The following is a 17,947-nucleotide window of genomic DNA, read 5'->3' as shown; positions in this document are numbered from 1 at the left end:
CCCCCCCCCCCCCCCCCCCCCCCCCCCGCCGCGAGCTTCTGAAGATGAAGCCGTCCCTGTGCGGGGACAGGGACCAGAGAGGAAGGTAGTGGCTGCAGCCGGCATGTCAGCTTCTATCCCCAGGAGCTGGCTCTGCCTGCTGGCTGGCCTGGACATGACAAACCGTTTCCCTGGGAGATCCTGGAAGTGAAGGAGGTTACTGGAAGGCCCTGGCCCCCTCCAGGCCGGAGCCGGACTGAGCTTTCCGTGAGAGCGTGCGCACTTGCTTTGCAGACAAACTAATGGAGGAGACCGAAGAGCTCTGCCTTCAGAGGGAGCAGAGAGAGGTAGGCACACGGAGGCCGAGGCCGCTCAGAATTGCTGCCCCTCCCCCGCGGCCCCTGCTCCGGGGGCCCCTTAACAGCCAAGGTGTACTGGCTTGTGTTCCTGGCATTAGGGACGCATGTAGGGGAGCAAGGCACCCAGAGAACTCTCCAGGAAGTCAGACGGGCAGAGCAGGGGCACCGTGAGGTGACTGTGCTTGGGACTTGCTGTGGCTTCTTGTCAGAGAGCATTTGTTCTTGCCAGTCGCCAGAGACAAAAGTAAAAAGGGTAGGTGACCACGTTCTCGAGAAAGCCATCCCAAAATTGTATAAGCTGTATCGGTAAGTAGTGAGCTGCCGATCACCGGTGATCTTCACAGGAAGCTGGGATGGCCTCCGTAGAGGGACTTCTGCACCACGAGGGTGATTGGGTTGGATGAACTCAGGGGTTCCTTCTTCCTCTAAATGACACAACGTAAGTTCCAAAAAAGCCAAGCATTAGCCGGAGGCAGCCTGCACTGGGGAGCCGCTGAAGTCCACTTCATCTGGAATCTCCGAGCGGCCTTGGGCCTTGCCTGTTTCTGAAGTGTCATCAGCACCCCTGAAAGGGCACAGTAAGGTAGGGGATAGCACGGCAGACTTGGAGCCAGGCCGCCTATGTTTGTATTTGACCTTCAATGCTTCTAGCTGTGTGACCTTGGACAAGTTACCTAACCTCTCCGGACATCAATAGTCTTTCTTTTTTTTTAAGTTTATTTATTTATTTATTTTGAGAGAGACAGAACAAGAGCAGGGGCAGGGCAGAGAAAGAGGGAGAAAGAGAATCCCAAGCAGGCTCCACGCTGTCGGCACAGAACCCGACGCAGGGCTCGAACTCATGAACCGTGAGATCGTGACCTGAGCCAAAACCAAGAGTCGGCTGCTTAATCGACTGAGCCACCCAAGCACCCCTGAACATCAATATTCTTACATGAAAAGTGGAGACAATGGAACCCGTCTTATTAAGATGTGAAGATTAAGTGAGATGTTATATATAAAGCACTTGGCACATAGTATGTGCTCAGTGAGTATCTGTGTTTGTTAGCGTCACAATCATGTTATTACTCATTATGGGCCCATTCTACGTGTCAACTGCCTGAGGCCTGAAGCTGCAAAGTGCCTTTCCCATAGGAGAGCCTGATTCAGCCCACTTCTCTTCACCCATTCGGTTTTTTCTTGTGCCCGTAGGGCTGGGCCCATCTGCCTGGGCTCAGTGCCTCCCTCTGTGACTTTTCTCTTGCGAACCACTTTCCCAACCACCCTTCACTGGGCTCTGAGACAGGCCCTACTGTCAAGAAGCATCCTGTCCCTGCAGCACCCCGAATATCCCCAGGACCCAGGACCGTACCTGGCCCAGGATGAGTGCTTGACAAATGTTTGTGGAATGATTCACGGAGCGAACATTTTTGATTCTTGTCATTTCACATCACATCTTGATTTGAATCTAGTAGGACGATCCAGCCTCATTTTCCTTCTTCAGACTTTTACCAGATCTTCTTGCCCGTGTATTCTCCCAGCTGGACTTCAGACTCATTTCGTCATTTGACAACAGGAAAAACCAAACCCAAACAAACAAGAAACACACCCCCAAAGCCATGGAGGCTTTGCGTTAGGATTCCATGGATTTGAGGCTTGGCGTGGTGACAGCACTGAGCCTTCTCGCAGCCGTGCCGTCTGGGCATCCGTGCCTCCACGCTCTCATCTGGGTCCCGCATTAAAGTCTTGGCATTTTCTTCACACGGTTCTGCCATTTTGACAAGGGAGCCTTCTGGTGGCTTGTCAGCAACCTAAAGACAGGTAATTGAGGAAGCCAGGGGGTGGGATGGAGTGACAGACACAGCCACCGGCAGGGAGAGAGACAGACTTATCCATCAGAGAGGCTAAATCTGGGGCAGCAGTCAGCCGGAGGAAAATTTAGACACTCTATCTAGGTCTTTAGCCAGGAAATGAGGCCAGTGGAGACCCACCGCACGCAGGCCTCACTTAAAGCCGTAGCACATTGAAGGAGCGAGGCCTGTCAGCTGTGAGCTCCCTGGTCTGGTGCTACAAGATCTGAGCGAGACTCACTCGGGCCCAGCTGATCCCCCGTGAAGGCTGCTGTGAGTGGGCGGAAAGGGAGAGGGCCGTGCCCAGGTCCGTATTCCCGCGTCAGCTGCGCGCTGCAGATCGGGAACAGAAATCACTGCTTCCCTGACTTGCTCATCCATATGATGGGTCTTCCTGTCCCCTGCATCTTTCCCATCTCCACTGCGAGGCTCAGAGGTTGTCTGGGTGCGCGTTGGGCCGCTTAGAAAGGCCTCGGGTACAACAGCCCAGTGATAAGATGAAGATTCTCTGATCTTTAAGAGGCAGTCTGGCCTAAAGAAAGACTCAGGGTCTGGATCCCGGAGACTCATATTGGAGTCTCAGCTCCATCACTGACTGTGTGGCCTTGGGTAAGTTAACCTCTCTGAGCCTCAGCTGCTCTATCTGTGATGCTCTGATAAGAGTTGATGGCTGTGGCTGCCTAGTTCCTGGGTCGCTGTGAGCCTCGATGAAATCAAAGGCAGCAGAGTGCTTTGTGGACGGGCAGGGCCCATGCAGATGTGCACTGTGCAGTGATGTGGCCCCGACCTCCTCCATGTGGAAGGGAGGGCCTGGGACTCTGGAGGCATGAGCAGAGAGCACGGGGTGAGCCAGCCTGGGCTCATCTGCCCCGGGGCCAGAAGGCCATGCCCTTCCTTGAGCCCTTCCTCAAGTGTCCCTGGCTCCTTGTGACCTCATCTCTCATCCCTGGAGGAGGGCAGCCCGACTACCTTTCCTTCTCTCGCCGAACTCAGAGAGCTCAGCCTTGTATGTGGGTAGGCACCTAGGAAATCGAAATGCCCAGGGCCCATTAGGCAGGCATCTTGCCCCCCAGGCTGCTCCCGGTCAGAACATAGACCCTTGGTGTTGGGAAGAACCTGTCACTTCAAGGGGAGGCTCTTTGCTCACCTCCCTGATGGATGTTATCTTGCTTCTGTGATGGGCAACTCATGACCTCTGGCGGGATTCTTCACCTTGTTGCTCTGTGGCTCAAAGACTCTTCCTTTCATTGAGCAGGAATCTGCCTTCTAGTGACTTCTTCCCAATCCCGTACTCCTGCAACTTAAGTCAGGCCCAGGAGTCAGAAGAACAAGCACTAGATGGTGGAAGAGGCTTTAGCTGCAGCGGGTCCTGGCTGACCTCAACCTATGACAGGGTTGCCACAAGCTCTCGTACCGTCTTGGCCGCAGGAACAGAAGGTTCTGGCCGCTTCAGGTTTTCAGGTCCTGCTATCATCAGTCTTCTAAGGCTCCACCTGGACATCAGTGTTAGCTAAGAGTCACACAGGGAAATCGAAAGGTAGAAAAGAAGTGAGCGACTGGAAAGAAGGTTCTCTTTCTTTGTCCTCATCCATGTGTAGCTTTTTTTATTATTGTTAATGGTAGAAATCATGCTCTTTGCAGAACACCTGGAAAACAAACTTTATTCTTAATCCCACAATTGACACAACTGCTGCCAACATTTTGGTGTTTTTCTTCAGTCTTTAGAGAAATATATATATATATTTCTCTCTATATATTCTTATATATATATATATTTTTATTTTTGTGTTTGCTTATTTTTGAGAGAGAGAGAGAGACAGAGACAGAGCACAAGCAGGGGAGGGGCAGAGGGAGAGAGAGACAAACAGACAGACAGACAGAATCCGAAGCAGGCTCCAGGCTCTGAGCTGTCAGCACAGAGCCCGATGCGGGGCTTGAACTCACAAACTGCAAGATCATGACCTGAGCCGAAGTCGGCTGCTTAACCAACTAAGCCACCCAGGCGCCCCTATATTTTAAACAAAATAGGATCACAGCAGATATTCCATTTTATGGCCTGCTTTTTCATTATACCTTCATTAACATTTGTACCTTCAGCAATTTTTCATGTCATTCAACATTCTTTGAAAACATCAGTTTTGATGACCATGTACTGATACATCCTACGTGATGTTTCATTTAACTCACCTGTTTTTGGACATCTAGGCTGTTTTCTTTTCTTCTTATTATTATTATTTTATTTGTATAAGTTTATTTCTTTATTTTGAGAGAGAGAAAGCACAAGTGGGGGAGGTGCAGAGAGAGAGGGAGAGAGAGAGAATCCCAAGCAGACTCTGCATTGTCAGCATAGAGCCCGATGTGGGGCTCAAACCCACAAACCGTGATATCATGACCTCAGCTGAAGTCAGATACTTTACTGACTGAGCCAGCCAGGCAACCCTAGGCTGTCTTCACTATTATAAATTATGCCACAGTGAGCACCTCTGCACACATGAATCGTGGCCTACTATCTAATTGTTTAGGAGAGGTTCCTTCCTATGGGCAAAATCATGGAGTCTGGGCAAGAAATTTTAAGACTCCTGATGCATATTGACAAATTTCTTTCCAGAAATTTTGTACCAGTTTCCACTCTCAGCCGCTGTGCGTGGACATTTCCATCTTGCTCTACCCCACTGCCCGTGTTCGAGTCCCTCCATCACCGACTAGCTACAGCGTGGGGAAGAGGGATGAAGACATGTGTAACTTTGAGCAAGTTCCTTGACCCTTGTGAACCTCTGCTTGTCTCATCTATAAAATGAGGACAAAAATATTATTCACTTTCAGAGCTGTTGTAAGGATTACACGAATTAATACATGTAAAGTACTTAGAACAGGAAACTCACAGCGAGTGCTATCATTGTCATTATCATCATATACCAAATCTGTTTCAGAATTCTCTTTTCCATTCCTTTGAATTGCTGTCTATTCTTGAATGGATACTACACAGCTTCAATTTATAATACTATCCATCGTTTATTAAGCACTTACTATGCGGCAGACAGTTTGCGTGGATTAGCCCAGATTATCCTCCCATGAACCCTACAAGGTGGTATTGCCCATCCCAGAGAGTACCCCCCCATACCCCTCCTTCTTCCTGCATTGGATCCAAAGGCCATCTAGACCACACCCCCAGTTTCATTTACTATGTATGTGCAAATGTCTCCCCCTTGACAGGTGCAGTCCCTTCTCTCTGCTGAGCTCCAGCCCCTTCTATCCAACCGTTGGCTTCACATCTCCAGCCAATGTCTCAAAGGTACTGCAAACTTAACACGTCCAAGGCCACTTACGATCTTCCCCAGAAGAGCTGATGGTCTAGCGCTCCCTATCTCAGGGAATTCACCTCCTCCCATTGTTTGTGCAGATTGGAAACCTGAGAGTTGTGCCTCATCCTGTCCTCCCCATCTCACCCTTTCCCACTCCACCCCCAAGTTCTGCTAGCTACCCCCAAATCTCTAGAAGCTGTCTGGCCACTTCTCTCCATCTCACCGCCTCGCTCAAGTTCACAGTACTATTAGGTCTTGCTGAACTAATGCAGTGGCTTCCCCCCACCCCCTGCCGGATTCCCTGTATCCCTCCTGGCCCCTTTTCATCCTTTTTCTCCTCACTGCAGCTGGAGTCATGGTTTAAAATGGAAATCGGATTGCGTTGCCCGTCTTCATCCCCTACTTTCTGCTCAAAACCTTCATTGTTTGTTCTGGCTCAGGAAAACCACAAAATCCGCAGCATAGCCCAAGGCGCTGTGTGGTCAAGCTTCCCTCCTGCTGTTCACCCTCACTGTGGGCCCAGCGGTGTGGAAATATCTTGGTTCTTTCAGGTTCTGCAGGTTTCTGAAGGGCCTTTGCACATACTGATCCTTGTTCCTGGAATGCTGTTTCCTCTTCCCGCTATTTATGCACCTTCACATGTTGGCTCAAAAATCTGCTCCCCACCCCACCCCCCAATCGTTCCCTACTTCTTGTCCAAGACAGCTTTACAAAGAACCGTGTTCCCATCCTGCACTTCACATACTTTGGTTTGTAATGATACTCTTGTGTGTGATTATTTTATTAGTTTTTGATTCTTGCACTGAGCTGTAAGCTCCATGAGAACTGAGACGTGTCTGGGTTTGCTCATTCTCACATCCTCAATGCAGAGCCTGGCAGGTCCTTGGTGCCTATTAAACACTCAATAACTATGTGTGGCATGTGTGAATGAATGAGACTATTTTTTAAAAATCCCATTGGGGTTTTTATTGGGATCACATGAGCCTGTAAATTAATTGGGAAGAACCTCCACTGTATTTAGTCTTCCAATCATTCAGGAGCCTGCATTCTTTTCAAAAGCATAATTGCTTTTATTGGGAACTTAGAAATAATGCAGTGAAGCATGGCGAACAGGGATTATTTGGCTCAGAGGAGAGGAGACTTGGGGACAGAAAACTGTCCCCAACACATGAAGGGAAAAAGGATCAGTCTTGTTCTGTGGCTCCAAGGGCAGAAGGTCAGCCCACTGACGGAAGTTATAAGGAGGCAGATTTGGGCTTAGATGGAACAGGTGGATGAAACGGGCCACCCCCTCCCCTAGGTGGACCTGGGACACTCAGGCTTCGCCTGTCCTTGGCTTTGCCAGTCGTCTGTTTTGCTAAGAGCTGTTCACTGGCTCTTACTTTGCTGGCTAGGGGTATTCAGTCTTCGTGGCTGAGGAGAAGAGCTTAAGGGGACACTATGACCAAGGACAGCAAGTTCCAGGCAGCAAGGCAGCTGCCAAAGGGAGAGTCTGTGCAAAGGACGGAGGTGGCTACGGGGGTTTTGAACGGAAGTTTTGCTCCATAAATGAGATTCAGCCCTCTCATCTGAGCCCCACAAAACTTTCGGCAAAATCTGCGGTCCTTCATCCATGTTTTTGTCTTTGTTGCTTTCAGGGAGGGCTCATCTGAGGTCGGACCCGGAAGGAAGAGTTTTGATCAGGTTGTTCTGGAATGAAATGGGCTGTCTTAAGAGGGGGTGAATTCCCCATCATGACAGCAATTCAGGCAGAGCCCAGGCCATCTCTTGGCAGGAAAACTGATCCCAGGATTCAAGTGTCTGATGAAGACTGAAGTGCTTTCAGGCCCCTTTGACCATAGACGGCTCTGATTCATGGATGTCTGTTCTCTTACTGCCACACAGCATATGTGTTGCCCAGACACATGCAGTTATTGACTTAGGTGGGAAAAGCATTTCATCACACATACCTGGGCCAGACATGGGGAGGAAGGAGAGGAAAACCCAATTGATTGTTTTGTCGTGTTATTTTTAGGAGCGTCAGTTTCGCTGTCTGGTTCTTGGAGGCATAGCAAGGGCCTGCCGGCACCTGAGGTGCTGGGAATAATATCCTCCCACAGTGTGTAATGTGGAGGAGCAAAGCGGGTGTCACAAAAATGCTGCCAGCTAAGCTTCGCCTGAAGGGTGCCCTGCAACCCCAGCTGCCATTGCAGCCCAGGAAAACCGGACCCTCGGAGGGCACATACCTGTGCTTACCAGCCCTCCTGACAAAACTAGTCTGGCCCTGGGGCCCCGCCCTGGGCTTTCTGGCTCTCCTGTTCCCTTAGGGCTGAGTATAAGGGAAGCTGCAGGCACCTAGGCTGGCTGCTTCCTAGAGCCTTGAGAATAAAATTTTCTGATTGTTTGGGTCGGGACTGGCTTTTCTTTGCCACCTTTGACAGATGTCACTCTAGGGATCTTTTTGTTTTTTAATTTTTATTTAACGTTTATTTTTGAGACAGAGAGAGACAGAGCATGAACGGGGGAGGGTCAGAGAGAGAGGAAGACACAGAATCTGAAACAGGCTCTAGGCTCCGAGCTGTCAGCACAAAGCCTGATGCGGGGCTTGAACTCACGGACCGTGAGATCATGACCCGGGCCGAAGTCAGACGCTTGCTTAACGGACTGAGCCACCCAGGCGCCCCATAGGACTCTTTAATGGAAATACACACCCACCATGTTTTCCTCCAGGGCTTGAGAGCCAGCCAGCCTACCTGAGGGGGTTAGTGACTGGAGTTGCCCAGCAGAGTAGACACCTAGAATTATCATCACCTCCAGGCACACGCCACGGTGTTGAGCATGCTCAGTGTGTTTGAGAAGGCCACACCCATCGCAGACTGGGGATTTGTTGAGACTGTGTATCAACTAGTGGGACCAGGGCTCCTTAGGACTTAACTCCAAGTCTGTGACAGCCTATGGCCCAGACTGTACCACATCACATAGGGGCCCCTGGAGTAGAGGGACGCTTCCTGACCTCAGGAGCCCTTTGCTGCCCATGACTCTTCTCTTCCCCTCTGGTTCTCTTCAGGAGCTTGAGCGCCTGAACCAGGTGCTGGAGGCCGAGAAGCAGCAGTTCGAGGAGGTGGTGCAGGAGCTGAAAATGGAGCAGGAGCAGATCAAAAGGTGGTGGGGGCGGGAGGAAGGTGCGCCTGGGGCAGGGCATTAGGACCCGCATTTCCCATCGGGCCTGGAGACGTCTCGCCCAGGAGAGTCTCGTTACTTGATGACTTGGTTTGGGTCTATCTTCCCAGTGCTCCAGGCCTCGGGGCAGCCCAGAAGGAGCTGTAGACCCCACACGAACTGGAGAACTGGAGGTGAGGCACCAGCAGGTGCCGGCAGGCGTCCCCCGCAAGCAACAAGCCCCTCTTGCCTCTGTCAAGCCTTCCTTACCCAGAGGCAGAGGGGAACAAGCCGGCCTGGAGGTGCTGTTAGCCAAGACCCCCCAGCATCGCCTGCACAGTCCCGTCACGTTCTGGCTAACGATGTCCCTCGGGATCTTTAGTCCTGTGTATGCTTTGCAAACCAGTTGCACATTATAATCATACACCAGGATTAGAATCTCTGGAAAGTAGGGCCCAGAGATCTATATTTTACAAAAGCTCTTCGGGTCATTCTGATTCAGCGGATCCAGGAATTTGGAGACCAGTGCTCTGGGTGCTGTTGATGGCGGTGGTTGTCCTCGTCGTCGGCATCCTCCTCCTCATCACTACTGATAATCAGTGTTAGCCCACAAAGGTTTTTCTTGCAGCAGCCTTATAAAAGGAAGTCAATTAGACAAGCACTTTGGGGAGGGAGAAATACTGAGGATCTTACCAAGTAAATAGCTGAGCACCTGCTTATCTCCAGAATTGTGCCAGATACTGGAATAGAGGATAAGTCCCCTTATCTTACCATGCAGGATCTTACACTCTTGTTGGGAAAATCAGACTAACACCCAGGAAACATCCACACAATAATATATAGTCAGGTACTAGGGACCACAGTGCAGACTCCCTGTGTCCTAGGAATTAAGGTATACATGTGATCCTTGTGGGCATGAAGAGGGGTTCAACTGAGCGGGGTCTTGAAGGATGGGTAGGATTAGGAAATTGGGCAGGAGAAAAGGGAAAGGCATTTCAAGCAGGAGGAAGGGAAATCAGGGGTAAAGGACTGAGGTGGCCCAGGCTGGTTAAGAAAGCAGCAAAGGGGTTGTCACCCCAGAGAAGGGCCTCAGCCATGACCCATGTGAGAGTGAGTAGGGATACTGGCAGGATCTGTCCAGGGAAGAAAGGAGGTGGGGCCAGGCCCCCTCCCTTTGTTTCTCCACTGCTTCCCTCTGCCTGTGTGGTGGTCCTGGGTTTATCCCACCTGACAGATGCATGTGTCCCTGGAGCAAGTGACGTCAACCCCACTTGGCCGGGATCTCCTCCTTTCAGCCCCAGGTTCCTACAGCTGCTGTCAGGACCCCGCCATGCAGAGAGGGGCTGGCCTTCCAAGGCCCCCTGTGAGCCATGTCGGGAGGTGAAGCAGAAGCATTTCTGTGTGCAGAGGGGATTGGGAGGGGTGGGCCCTGCCATACCCAGCCTTCTGTCCCTGCAGGGAGCTAGAACTGACTGCAAGATGCCTCAAGGGTGTGGAGCAAGAGAAGAAGGAGCTGAGGCACCTTACAGAGTCCTTGCAGCAGACGCTGGAGGTGAGGGGCCACTGGTGGGCTGGTGGGCCTGGAGGCAGGCTGCTTGGTTGGGCCACATGATACTGTTTTTCCCCCAGAGTGTTCTCCACAAGGGGAACGGGGCCCAATGGAGTGATGATCTAAAAGGTCTCTTCTCTGTGGACCAGAGAGCACGGGAGGCCTAAAGCAGGACCCATGGAAGCAAACTCAAGTTTGCCTTGCTGTGACTGTGCCCTTGGGAAATCCATCTTCTTCAGAGTTTATATCTTTATACCACATGGAGGGTTGATTAGGGTGGGCGGCGGGACCACCCACCTCTTCCTTCTTGTGGCTCATTCACTTAGCTGCTACTGGGTGAAATTGAGCATGAAGGGAAATTAACTGTATGTCACCTGCCTCTGATACCACAGAAACTGTGAGGGGGAGAGAGGCAGTGGCATGTGTCAAGGACAAAGTACAGACTGTTCCCAGCCCCTCTTCCCCGGCTCCTCCTGAGTTGCCCCTCTGCACCTTGCACAAAGACACCCTGACCCCTACTCCAAACCACTGAGCTCATCTGTCCTGATGAGGCCAACCCCTTTCAGACTCAACATTTTTGCCCATGCTATTCCTTCTTTTTTTTTAAATTTTTTTTAACATTTATTTATTTTTGAGAGACAGAGCATGAGCAGGGGAGGGGCAGAGAGAGAGGGAGACACAGAATCCGAAGCAGGCTCCAAGCTGTCAGCACAGAGCCCGATGCAGGGCTCGAACCCACAAACCGCGAGTTCATGACCAGAGCCGAAGTTGGACACTTAACCGACTGAGCCACCCAGGCGCCCCGCCATGCTATTCCTTCTACACAGAATGTTCTTTCACCTCTTCTCTGCCTGGAGAACTCATCCATCCTACTAAGACTCAACTCCAACAGAACTGTAGCCAAGCTTCCCTGACTCTTCTAGGCAAGGTTTTGCTGTGAGCTCCAGGCTCCGGCAGCACTTTGCACGTCTTGTTATGGGACACTAGGTTGTGTCTTCTAAGCGGTGAACTTTGCTAGACTGTGTCTTAAAGTGTCTCCCAGCCCAGCACCTAGCGGCAGCCTGGCACAGCGCTAATGTTTACTCTGAATTCATGAATTGCCTTGAGGGCTGCAAGGGTTTCTATTCTCTCTCCACTGACTAGAGGCTTAGTCTGTGGTGCCTTTATTTGTTTTTCTTTTCAGTTCACATCATGAGAGATGGTTCTCATGGAGAGTTTCAACTCTAGAATTTCTGGGTAGTGCAAGACCCCAGCCTGATAAATGACGAGGACATCTAAATCTGTTCTAGGGCTGGCTCCTTTTGAGCGTTTTTCATATGAGCCCAACACATGCCCTCACTCAGCCTTCGGGGAATAAAGACCCCAGAAGGTCACGGTGCCCTTGGATGCCGGTTTCAGTAGGTGCCACTTCCACTGGAAGCTGCATTGAGCTCCTCCCTGAGTCCCTCTGTGGAGGAGTAACCTTGCCTCTTTGTGAGGAAGGAGATCTTGGTTTTGGCCTTTTACCTCCATGGAAGAAGGAAGATATTTGGGGTGTCTTTTTTTTTTTTTGGTGGATATTTTATTTCTATTTTTTTATTTTAACTTATTTTTTTTTAATTTACATCCAAATTAGTTAGCATATGGTGCAACAATGATTTCAGGAGTAGATTCCTTACTGTCCCTTACCCATTTAGCCCATCCCCCCCACAACCCCTCCCGTAACCCTCAGTTTGTTCTCCATGTTTATGAGTCTCTTCTGTGTTGTCCCCCTCCCTGTTTTTATATTATTTTTGTTTCCCTTCCCTTATGTTCATCTGTTTTGTCTCTTAAATTCCTCATATGAGTGAAGTTATATCATTTTTATCTTTCTCTGACAAATTCCACTTAGCATAATACCCTGCAGTTCCATCCACGTAGTTGCAAATGGCAAGATTTCATTCTTTTTGATTGCCGATAATACTCCATTGTATAGATATACCACATCTTCTTTATCCATTCATCCATCCATGGACATTTGGGATCTTTCCATACTTTGGCTATTGTTGATAGTGCTGCTATAAACATGGGGGTGCATGTATCTCTTCGAAACAGCACCCCTGTATCCCTTGGATAAATGCCTAGTAGTACAATTGCTGGGTCATAGGGTAGTTCTATTTTTAGTTTTTTGAGGACCCTCCATACTGTTTTCCAGAGTTGTTGCACCTGCTTGCATTCCACGGGTGTCTCTCTCTTTTTTTTTAATGTTTCTTTCTGAGACAGAGAAAGACAGAGCATGAGTGGGGGAGGGGCAGAGAGAGGGAGACACAGAATCCAAAGCAGGCTCCAGGCTCTGAGCTGTCAGCACAGAGCCCGACGCAGGGCTCAAACTCACAGACCGCGAGATCATGACCTGAGCTGAAGCTGGATGCTCAACTGACTAAGCCACCCAGGTGCCCCCCCCCCCAACCCCCAACGGTGTCTCTTATAGAAGATTGAGTGATAAGGACATCCCTCCCTGAAACTGAAAGGCAGGTGATGGCAGCCATGTTGGAAAACCTAAACTAGGTTATTTCCCTTCTTCCCTCCCCGCATCCATGCCAGGAACTCTCCATAGAGAAGAAGAAAACCCTGGCTATGCTGGAGGAGAATGAGAACCAGCTGCAGACACTGGCCAATCAGAGTGAGCAGCCCCCTCCCAATGGGGGTCTCCATAGCAACCTGAGGCAGATAGAAGAAAAGATGCAGCAGCTTTTGGAGGAGAAGCTCCTGGCTGAGAAGCGGTAAGGGGGCCTTCAACCCCTGAGTCCCGTTTTGATAACATCCCTTGAACTGCACATCCAGACTCTTGGGTTCTAGCTGGCTTTGACCAGATAGGTCACTTACTTCCTTTTGCCTAGGACTCAGTTTCCCCACCAGGCAAATGGGAAGAAAACTTTCACTACCTAGAGCCGACCTGATCATGGTCTCTTGGACTGGTATGAACCATACAGACATTAGGTCGGTCTAACAATGCTTTGTGGCAGGCGGGGCAGGTCCTCCAAGCCCCTTTGCACAAATGAGGAAACTGAGCCTCCGAGGATTTGTAGGACTTTCTTGAGGTCACAGAACTAGCAAGACCTGGACCCAAGACTCCAGTCTTCAGGCGGGGGCTCTCCTCGCTTAACCACACCACCCCTCGCATCCCCAGAAAGTTCTGGGTCTCGGGGTTTCTCCAGCCGGGTCTCTAGGAGGGGCTGCCCTCCCACTGGAAAGGCCCGTTGGCGAGTGAGCACTGAGCACCACTTCTGCCCCGGGCAGGATGAAGGAGAACGAAGAGCGCTCTCGGGCCCTGGAGGAGGAGCGCGAGTTCTATTCGAGCCAGTCCCAGGCGCTGCAGAACTCGCTGCAGGAGCTGACGGCAGAGAAGCAGCAGGCAGAGCGGGAGCTCAAGGTTGGCCTGGGCCTGCTGGGAGCAGCCTGTGCAGGTGGACCTTCCCTCACATCCCTTACCGGGCAGCTACCTGAATGATCTGTGCCAGCCTGACCCGCCAGGGGCAGGAGATGGAGCCACCATTTGGGGAAGCAGTGAGCCTGCTGCTTGGGTGGGGGGCATCATTGGTACACACCTGCCAGGTGCAGGGACTGAGTCCAGGCCACCTGGTCAAGGGCACAAGACACGGGGCAGGATGTGCTTAACTTCCATCCGAGTCCGCAGGCCAGAAAGCCCGCTTGAGCCGGGGGTGATCAGGGAAGGCTTCCAGGGAGACGGCAGCTGCCCCCCAGGACCCCACTTCTCTCTCTCTTCTCTCCCTCCTCAGGCTGAGGTGAAGGTCCGCATGGACCTGGAGAGGCGTCTGCGGGAGGCAGAGGGGGCCTTGCGGAGTCTGGAACAAGGGCTTAACTCCAAGGTGCGGAACAAGGAGAAGGAGGAGAGGATGCGGGCTGACGTGAGCCATCTGAAAAGTAAGCCCCGGCCCCGGGTGCCAGCCCCCAGCCCTAGGGCTCGTCCCCTGCGGGAGTGCAGGCCCCGGGGAGCCCGGAACGGGGTCTGGTGTGCATTAGGTGACCCATAGATAGGGTTGGAGTTACTTGCCCAGACCCCCGCCGCCGGCACGTCCCCGGCGCGGCTCCCTCTGGGCTGTAGCCTCCGGTGGGGGCGTGGCTCGAGGTCCCGCCCCTTTGGCAGGGGCTGTGCCGGGTGGGCGTATTTCCCACGGGGGCGGGGTCGGGGTCGGGGCGGGGCCGCGCGGCGGGCGGGAAGGACGCAGCCAGACTGCGCGCACAGGGTTCTTCGAGGAGTGCATCCGGAACGCGGAGCTGGAGGCCAAGATGCCGGTCATCATGAAGAACTCCGTCTACATCCACAAGGCGGCCACTCGCCGCATCAAGAGCTGCCGCTTCCACCGGCGCCGGTCCAGCACGTCCTGGAATGACAGTGAGTGTGGCCGTCCGCGTGCCCTCCCGGGGTGGGGGTGGTCAGAGGCCGAGGGTGACAAGGCAGGAAGGTGGGCACTGGGAAGGGCTGGTCCAGCTCAGAGGCCGGCAGTGCGGCCTGGAACTGGCTGCAGCAGCCCGCCGGACGGGGGCCTGGGGCGCGAGGGAGGCGGGCTGGGGTTGGGGCCTGGGCCCAGCCTCACGGCCACCGTCTCCCCAGTGAAGCCGTCCCAGTCTTTCATGACCTCCCAGCTGGATGCCAACAACATGGAGGAACTAAAGGAGGTGGCCAAGAGGCTCAGCCGGGACCAGCGCTTCCGAGAATCCATCTATCACATCATGGCAAACCAGCCAGGAGCGCCCTCGGTGGTTCCCCGGGGTGGAAAGTGATGGGCGCTCCACCCCTGCCTCCCAGGTCTTTTCTCAGTGGATAGGGGCGGGAGGAGGTGGCAGGGGGAGGTCGGACTCTACCTGGCACCTCTCTGCTCCCCTCTGCGCCCCCACCTGGGGGCCGGCCTCACCTTCATAGGACAGGGATGGCACCTCCCTCACCCCCACCCGGAAACCTACTCTTGGGTTTACATCAGGCCCAATCAGGCCCAAATTGGGTGCTGCCTGCTTGTCACCTGGTGCTTATCTGGTGAGGCGAGGCGGGGCCTGGCCTGGCTGCACGTGGAGACATTTTGGTTGGGGACTGGGGTGGGCAGGGCCCATAGCTGTCACTTGTGCCCACTCCAACTCCCTGTGATGCTGCCTCCCTGTCTTTGTGTATAAAGGACTCCCCTCCCCACCTTGATACCTGCTTCCCCCTGAGGTTCCTAACCCTTTCTTTGCTTCTGAGACCCATAGACATCCCTCAGCCAAGGCCCCTTACTTTTACCACATCGTGGGGCAGGGAAGAGAGGGACCTAACACAGTGACGTTTGGGTTTGTGGCATACTACACTTGCCACGGTGTCTCCTCTCCTGAGGTTGGGCCCTGGCTGACGGGCTACCCACTCACTCCCATATCCCTCCTGCATGTGTGCCTAGGGCCCTGGCTGGGATCTTGCAGCCAGCAGCCATTTTGAGGGCTCTCTCGGAGGACAAGGAGTAAGCTCAGGTCGTGGGACAGGGTGGCCCTGGCTCCTGCATTGTCCGCTCCTGGTTGGGTAGGAAGACAGCTGCCTCGGGCTGTGGTGGCCCTTGGTCCGTGGGATCACACGTGTCTCCCTCTGAGCCGCCCCCGCTTTAGCCACCTTGCTGCCTCCTCTCCCTGCAGAGGCTTCATCCAGTGAAGCAATGTGACCCTGGAAGATGGGGGCCTGGCCCTGCAATAATGCCAGTAGCCATTGGTTGGCCCTGTGTCATCTAGGGTGAAGCTGAAACACACTGTAGGTTGTCTGTGGGGTGTGTCCCTCACCCATAGTCTGCTCTGCTCTTCTCCTCCTAGCCACATCCTCCAAAGCTGCCTAAATCCATTCGTCCCTCCAGAAAAGGAGGTCTCCCTGGGATCAGGGTGCTCATAGATGCTGGTGGTATTAAAAGCATTGATTCTCTGCTGCTTGGCAAACAGAGCAAGGTGCCCAGTCTGGAGCGGTGCACAGATGGCTGCAGGGCAAACCCCAGCAGAGGTGCTGGCCTCCCCCTCAAAATACATGTGTGTCTACTGGCCATCTAGCGCAGGCCGGCCCGGGGTGCCCTGCTCGGTGCTCAAGGCTGCCTGGTGAAGCTAAGGGAGACCCAACTCAAGTCCTGGGTGGACTGTGATGGCTTCAGCCAGTCTGTGGAATCTGGGTGGAGACAGGGACAGAGGCACTTAGAAACAATGCATCTGAAAAAGATGAGTTTAAAAATTAAAAAAAAAAAAAAAAAATCTAAACACGTAGGAACCTGCATAAACTTGGAACTCATTTATCTGACATGTATATAGGGTGGACTTTGAAATGAGGAAGATGTATAAAATCCAGATTACCATTTTATTTTTTTGTTTGTAAAGGAATTAGTTTAATAATGGTTTGCTCTTGGAGAAAGACCTTTTGGAAATTTTCAAATGCATTTTTGCTCCCAGGCAGGCTATTAACCAGGAAGGCAAGTGCTGTTCCACGCACATTTACCAATCCCTAGTTTCTTTCCTACCATCTCACCCTGTACTTTCCATGCCTCGGGCAAGTCTGGGTTATTGTCAACAAACTGATCAGTCCATAAGTATTTATTTGTACCTAACACTGTAAATAGAAAAAGAGAAACATCTCTATATGAAAATATATCACAGTGGGAATTACTTATTGGAAATGTATTGATCTGATTTTTTTTTTTTTTTTTTTAATAAAACTCTTATTCCTTGGCCAATTAAATGTGCTTCCTGCAGGAGGGCTTGTAGTCTGGTCATTGCTAGAGAGATGTTGCCCCCTGCAGGCCAAACGTGGAATTGTGCAATTCCCTGCGTGTAGTCTTAATAAGCAAGCACGTTTCCCCTACATAGAGGGAAATACTCCCCACTGCTGCACCTCCTGGAAATGGCTTCTTAATAATTAACTGAAAAATCTGTCTTCCCACCCCGAGGTCCTGGCTGTTCCCATGTAACAAGGACTATCAGCTGGATTTGGTTCTGATTTGAGCACTGACCAAAGGGAGTAGACCACATGGATGGGAATGACCTCAGGGAGACAAAGCACACCTAGTTTTATGACTTGCTGGTATCAGTACCCCCACTGGAAATTGACAGCATGCCTCCTCTGAAGAGGAGAGGTTAATGTTTTTGTTTTGTAATCATGTAAGAGAGAGCAAGAAATGGTAATGATAAGATTCTCCTCCTATTTAGTATATTTCCTCACTGGGGATGGTTATTTGTCATCATGCCCAGGAGTGTCCTGGTTTGTATTGTTTCCCAGCATAATTATTAATGACTCCCCTTTCTGTTGTCCCTGATGTCCCAGTTTGTGTGATAGTTCTGTGGTCATCCTGGTTGTAATGCTGTTCCCCAACAGTATGTTAATGGGCGGGGTAAGAGATCTGTGAAATACTCAGGTCCTGACCCACTGCCCAGCTCCCAGCTCCCAGCTCCTGAGAAGGATCTACTGCCTGTATTTGTCTCTGGAGAGATGTAACTGTTGCCTCCTCCCCCCACCCCATCCTATTCCACCCACCTCACCATGACCTGGGCAGCTTGTGGGTGATCCAGGTACCATCTGAGTAAAATTTGGAGCACACAGTAAATGATGATGGTGGAACTGACTTGCTCAAGTCTCAGGGAGCCAGCCTGTGTCAGATTTGGTCTAACTGGAAGATAGTCATTAAACCCACCAGACAAAGGGGGCTGCTCTGGAGCCCTCAGATAAAGGCCAGCAGCCCTGGGGGATCTTCTGCTTCTGTGGTGAGCCAGGATGGGGCTGCTCAGACCCCCAGGCTGCTGCAAAGGGCTCCCCAAATTCAGAAA

General features: G+C 51.9%; 1 protein-coding gene across 1 annotated transcript in view; it reads left to right on the top strand.

Annotated features, from left to right (window-relative positions):
- Positions 1 to 16,813, top strand: part of PLEKHD1 (pleckstrin homology and coiled-coil domain containing D1) — a 31,376-nt gene extending 14,563 nt beyond the window's left edge. Inside the window, exons 6-13 of the mRNA XM_049612578.1 lie at positions 274 to 326; positions 8,516 to 8,610; positions 10,066 to 10,159; positions 12,719 to 12,897; positions 13,415 to 13,547; positions 13,915 to 14,059; positions 14,382 to 14,531; positions 14,751 to 16,813. Coding sequence (XP_049468535.1) covers positions 274 to 326; positions 8,516 to 8,610; positions 10,066 to 10,159; positions 12,719 to 12,897; positions 13,415 to 13,547; positions 13,915 to 14,059; positions 14,382 to 14,531; positions 14,751 to 14,920 — 1,019 coding nt within the window. The 3' untranslated portion in view covers positions 14,921 to 16,813. The remainder of the gene's footprint in view (positions 1 to 273; positions 327 to 8,515; positions 8,611 to 10,065; positions 10,160 to 12,718; positions 12,898 to 13,414; positions 13,548 to 13,914; positions 14,060 to 14,381; positions 14,532 to 14,750) is intronic.
- The last annotated feature ends 1,134 nt before the right edge of the window (positions 16,814 to 17,947 follow it).

The sequence above is a fragment of the Panthera uncia genome, assembly GCF_023721935.1.
Source record: "Panthera uncia isolate 11264 chromosome B3 unlocalized genomic scaffold, Puncia_PCG_1.0 HiC_scaffold_1, whole genome shotgun sequence".
Classification (NCBI taxonomy): Eukaryota; Metazoa; Chordata; class Mammalia; order Carnivora; family Felidae; genus Panthera; species Panthera uncia.
Note: the sequence above shows the minus strand (reverse complement) of the source record. Positions and strands in the feature narration are given on the sequence as shown.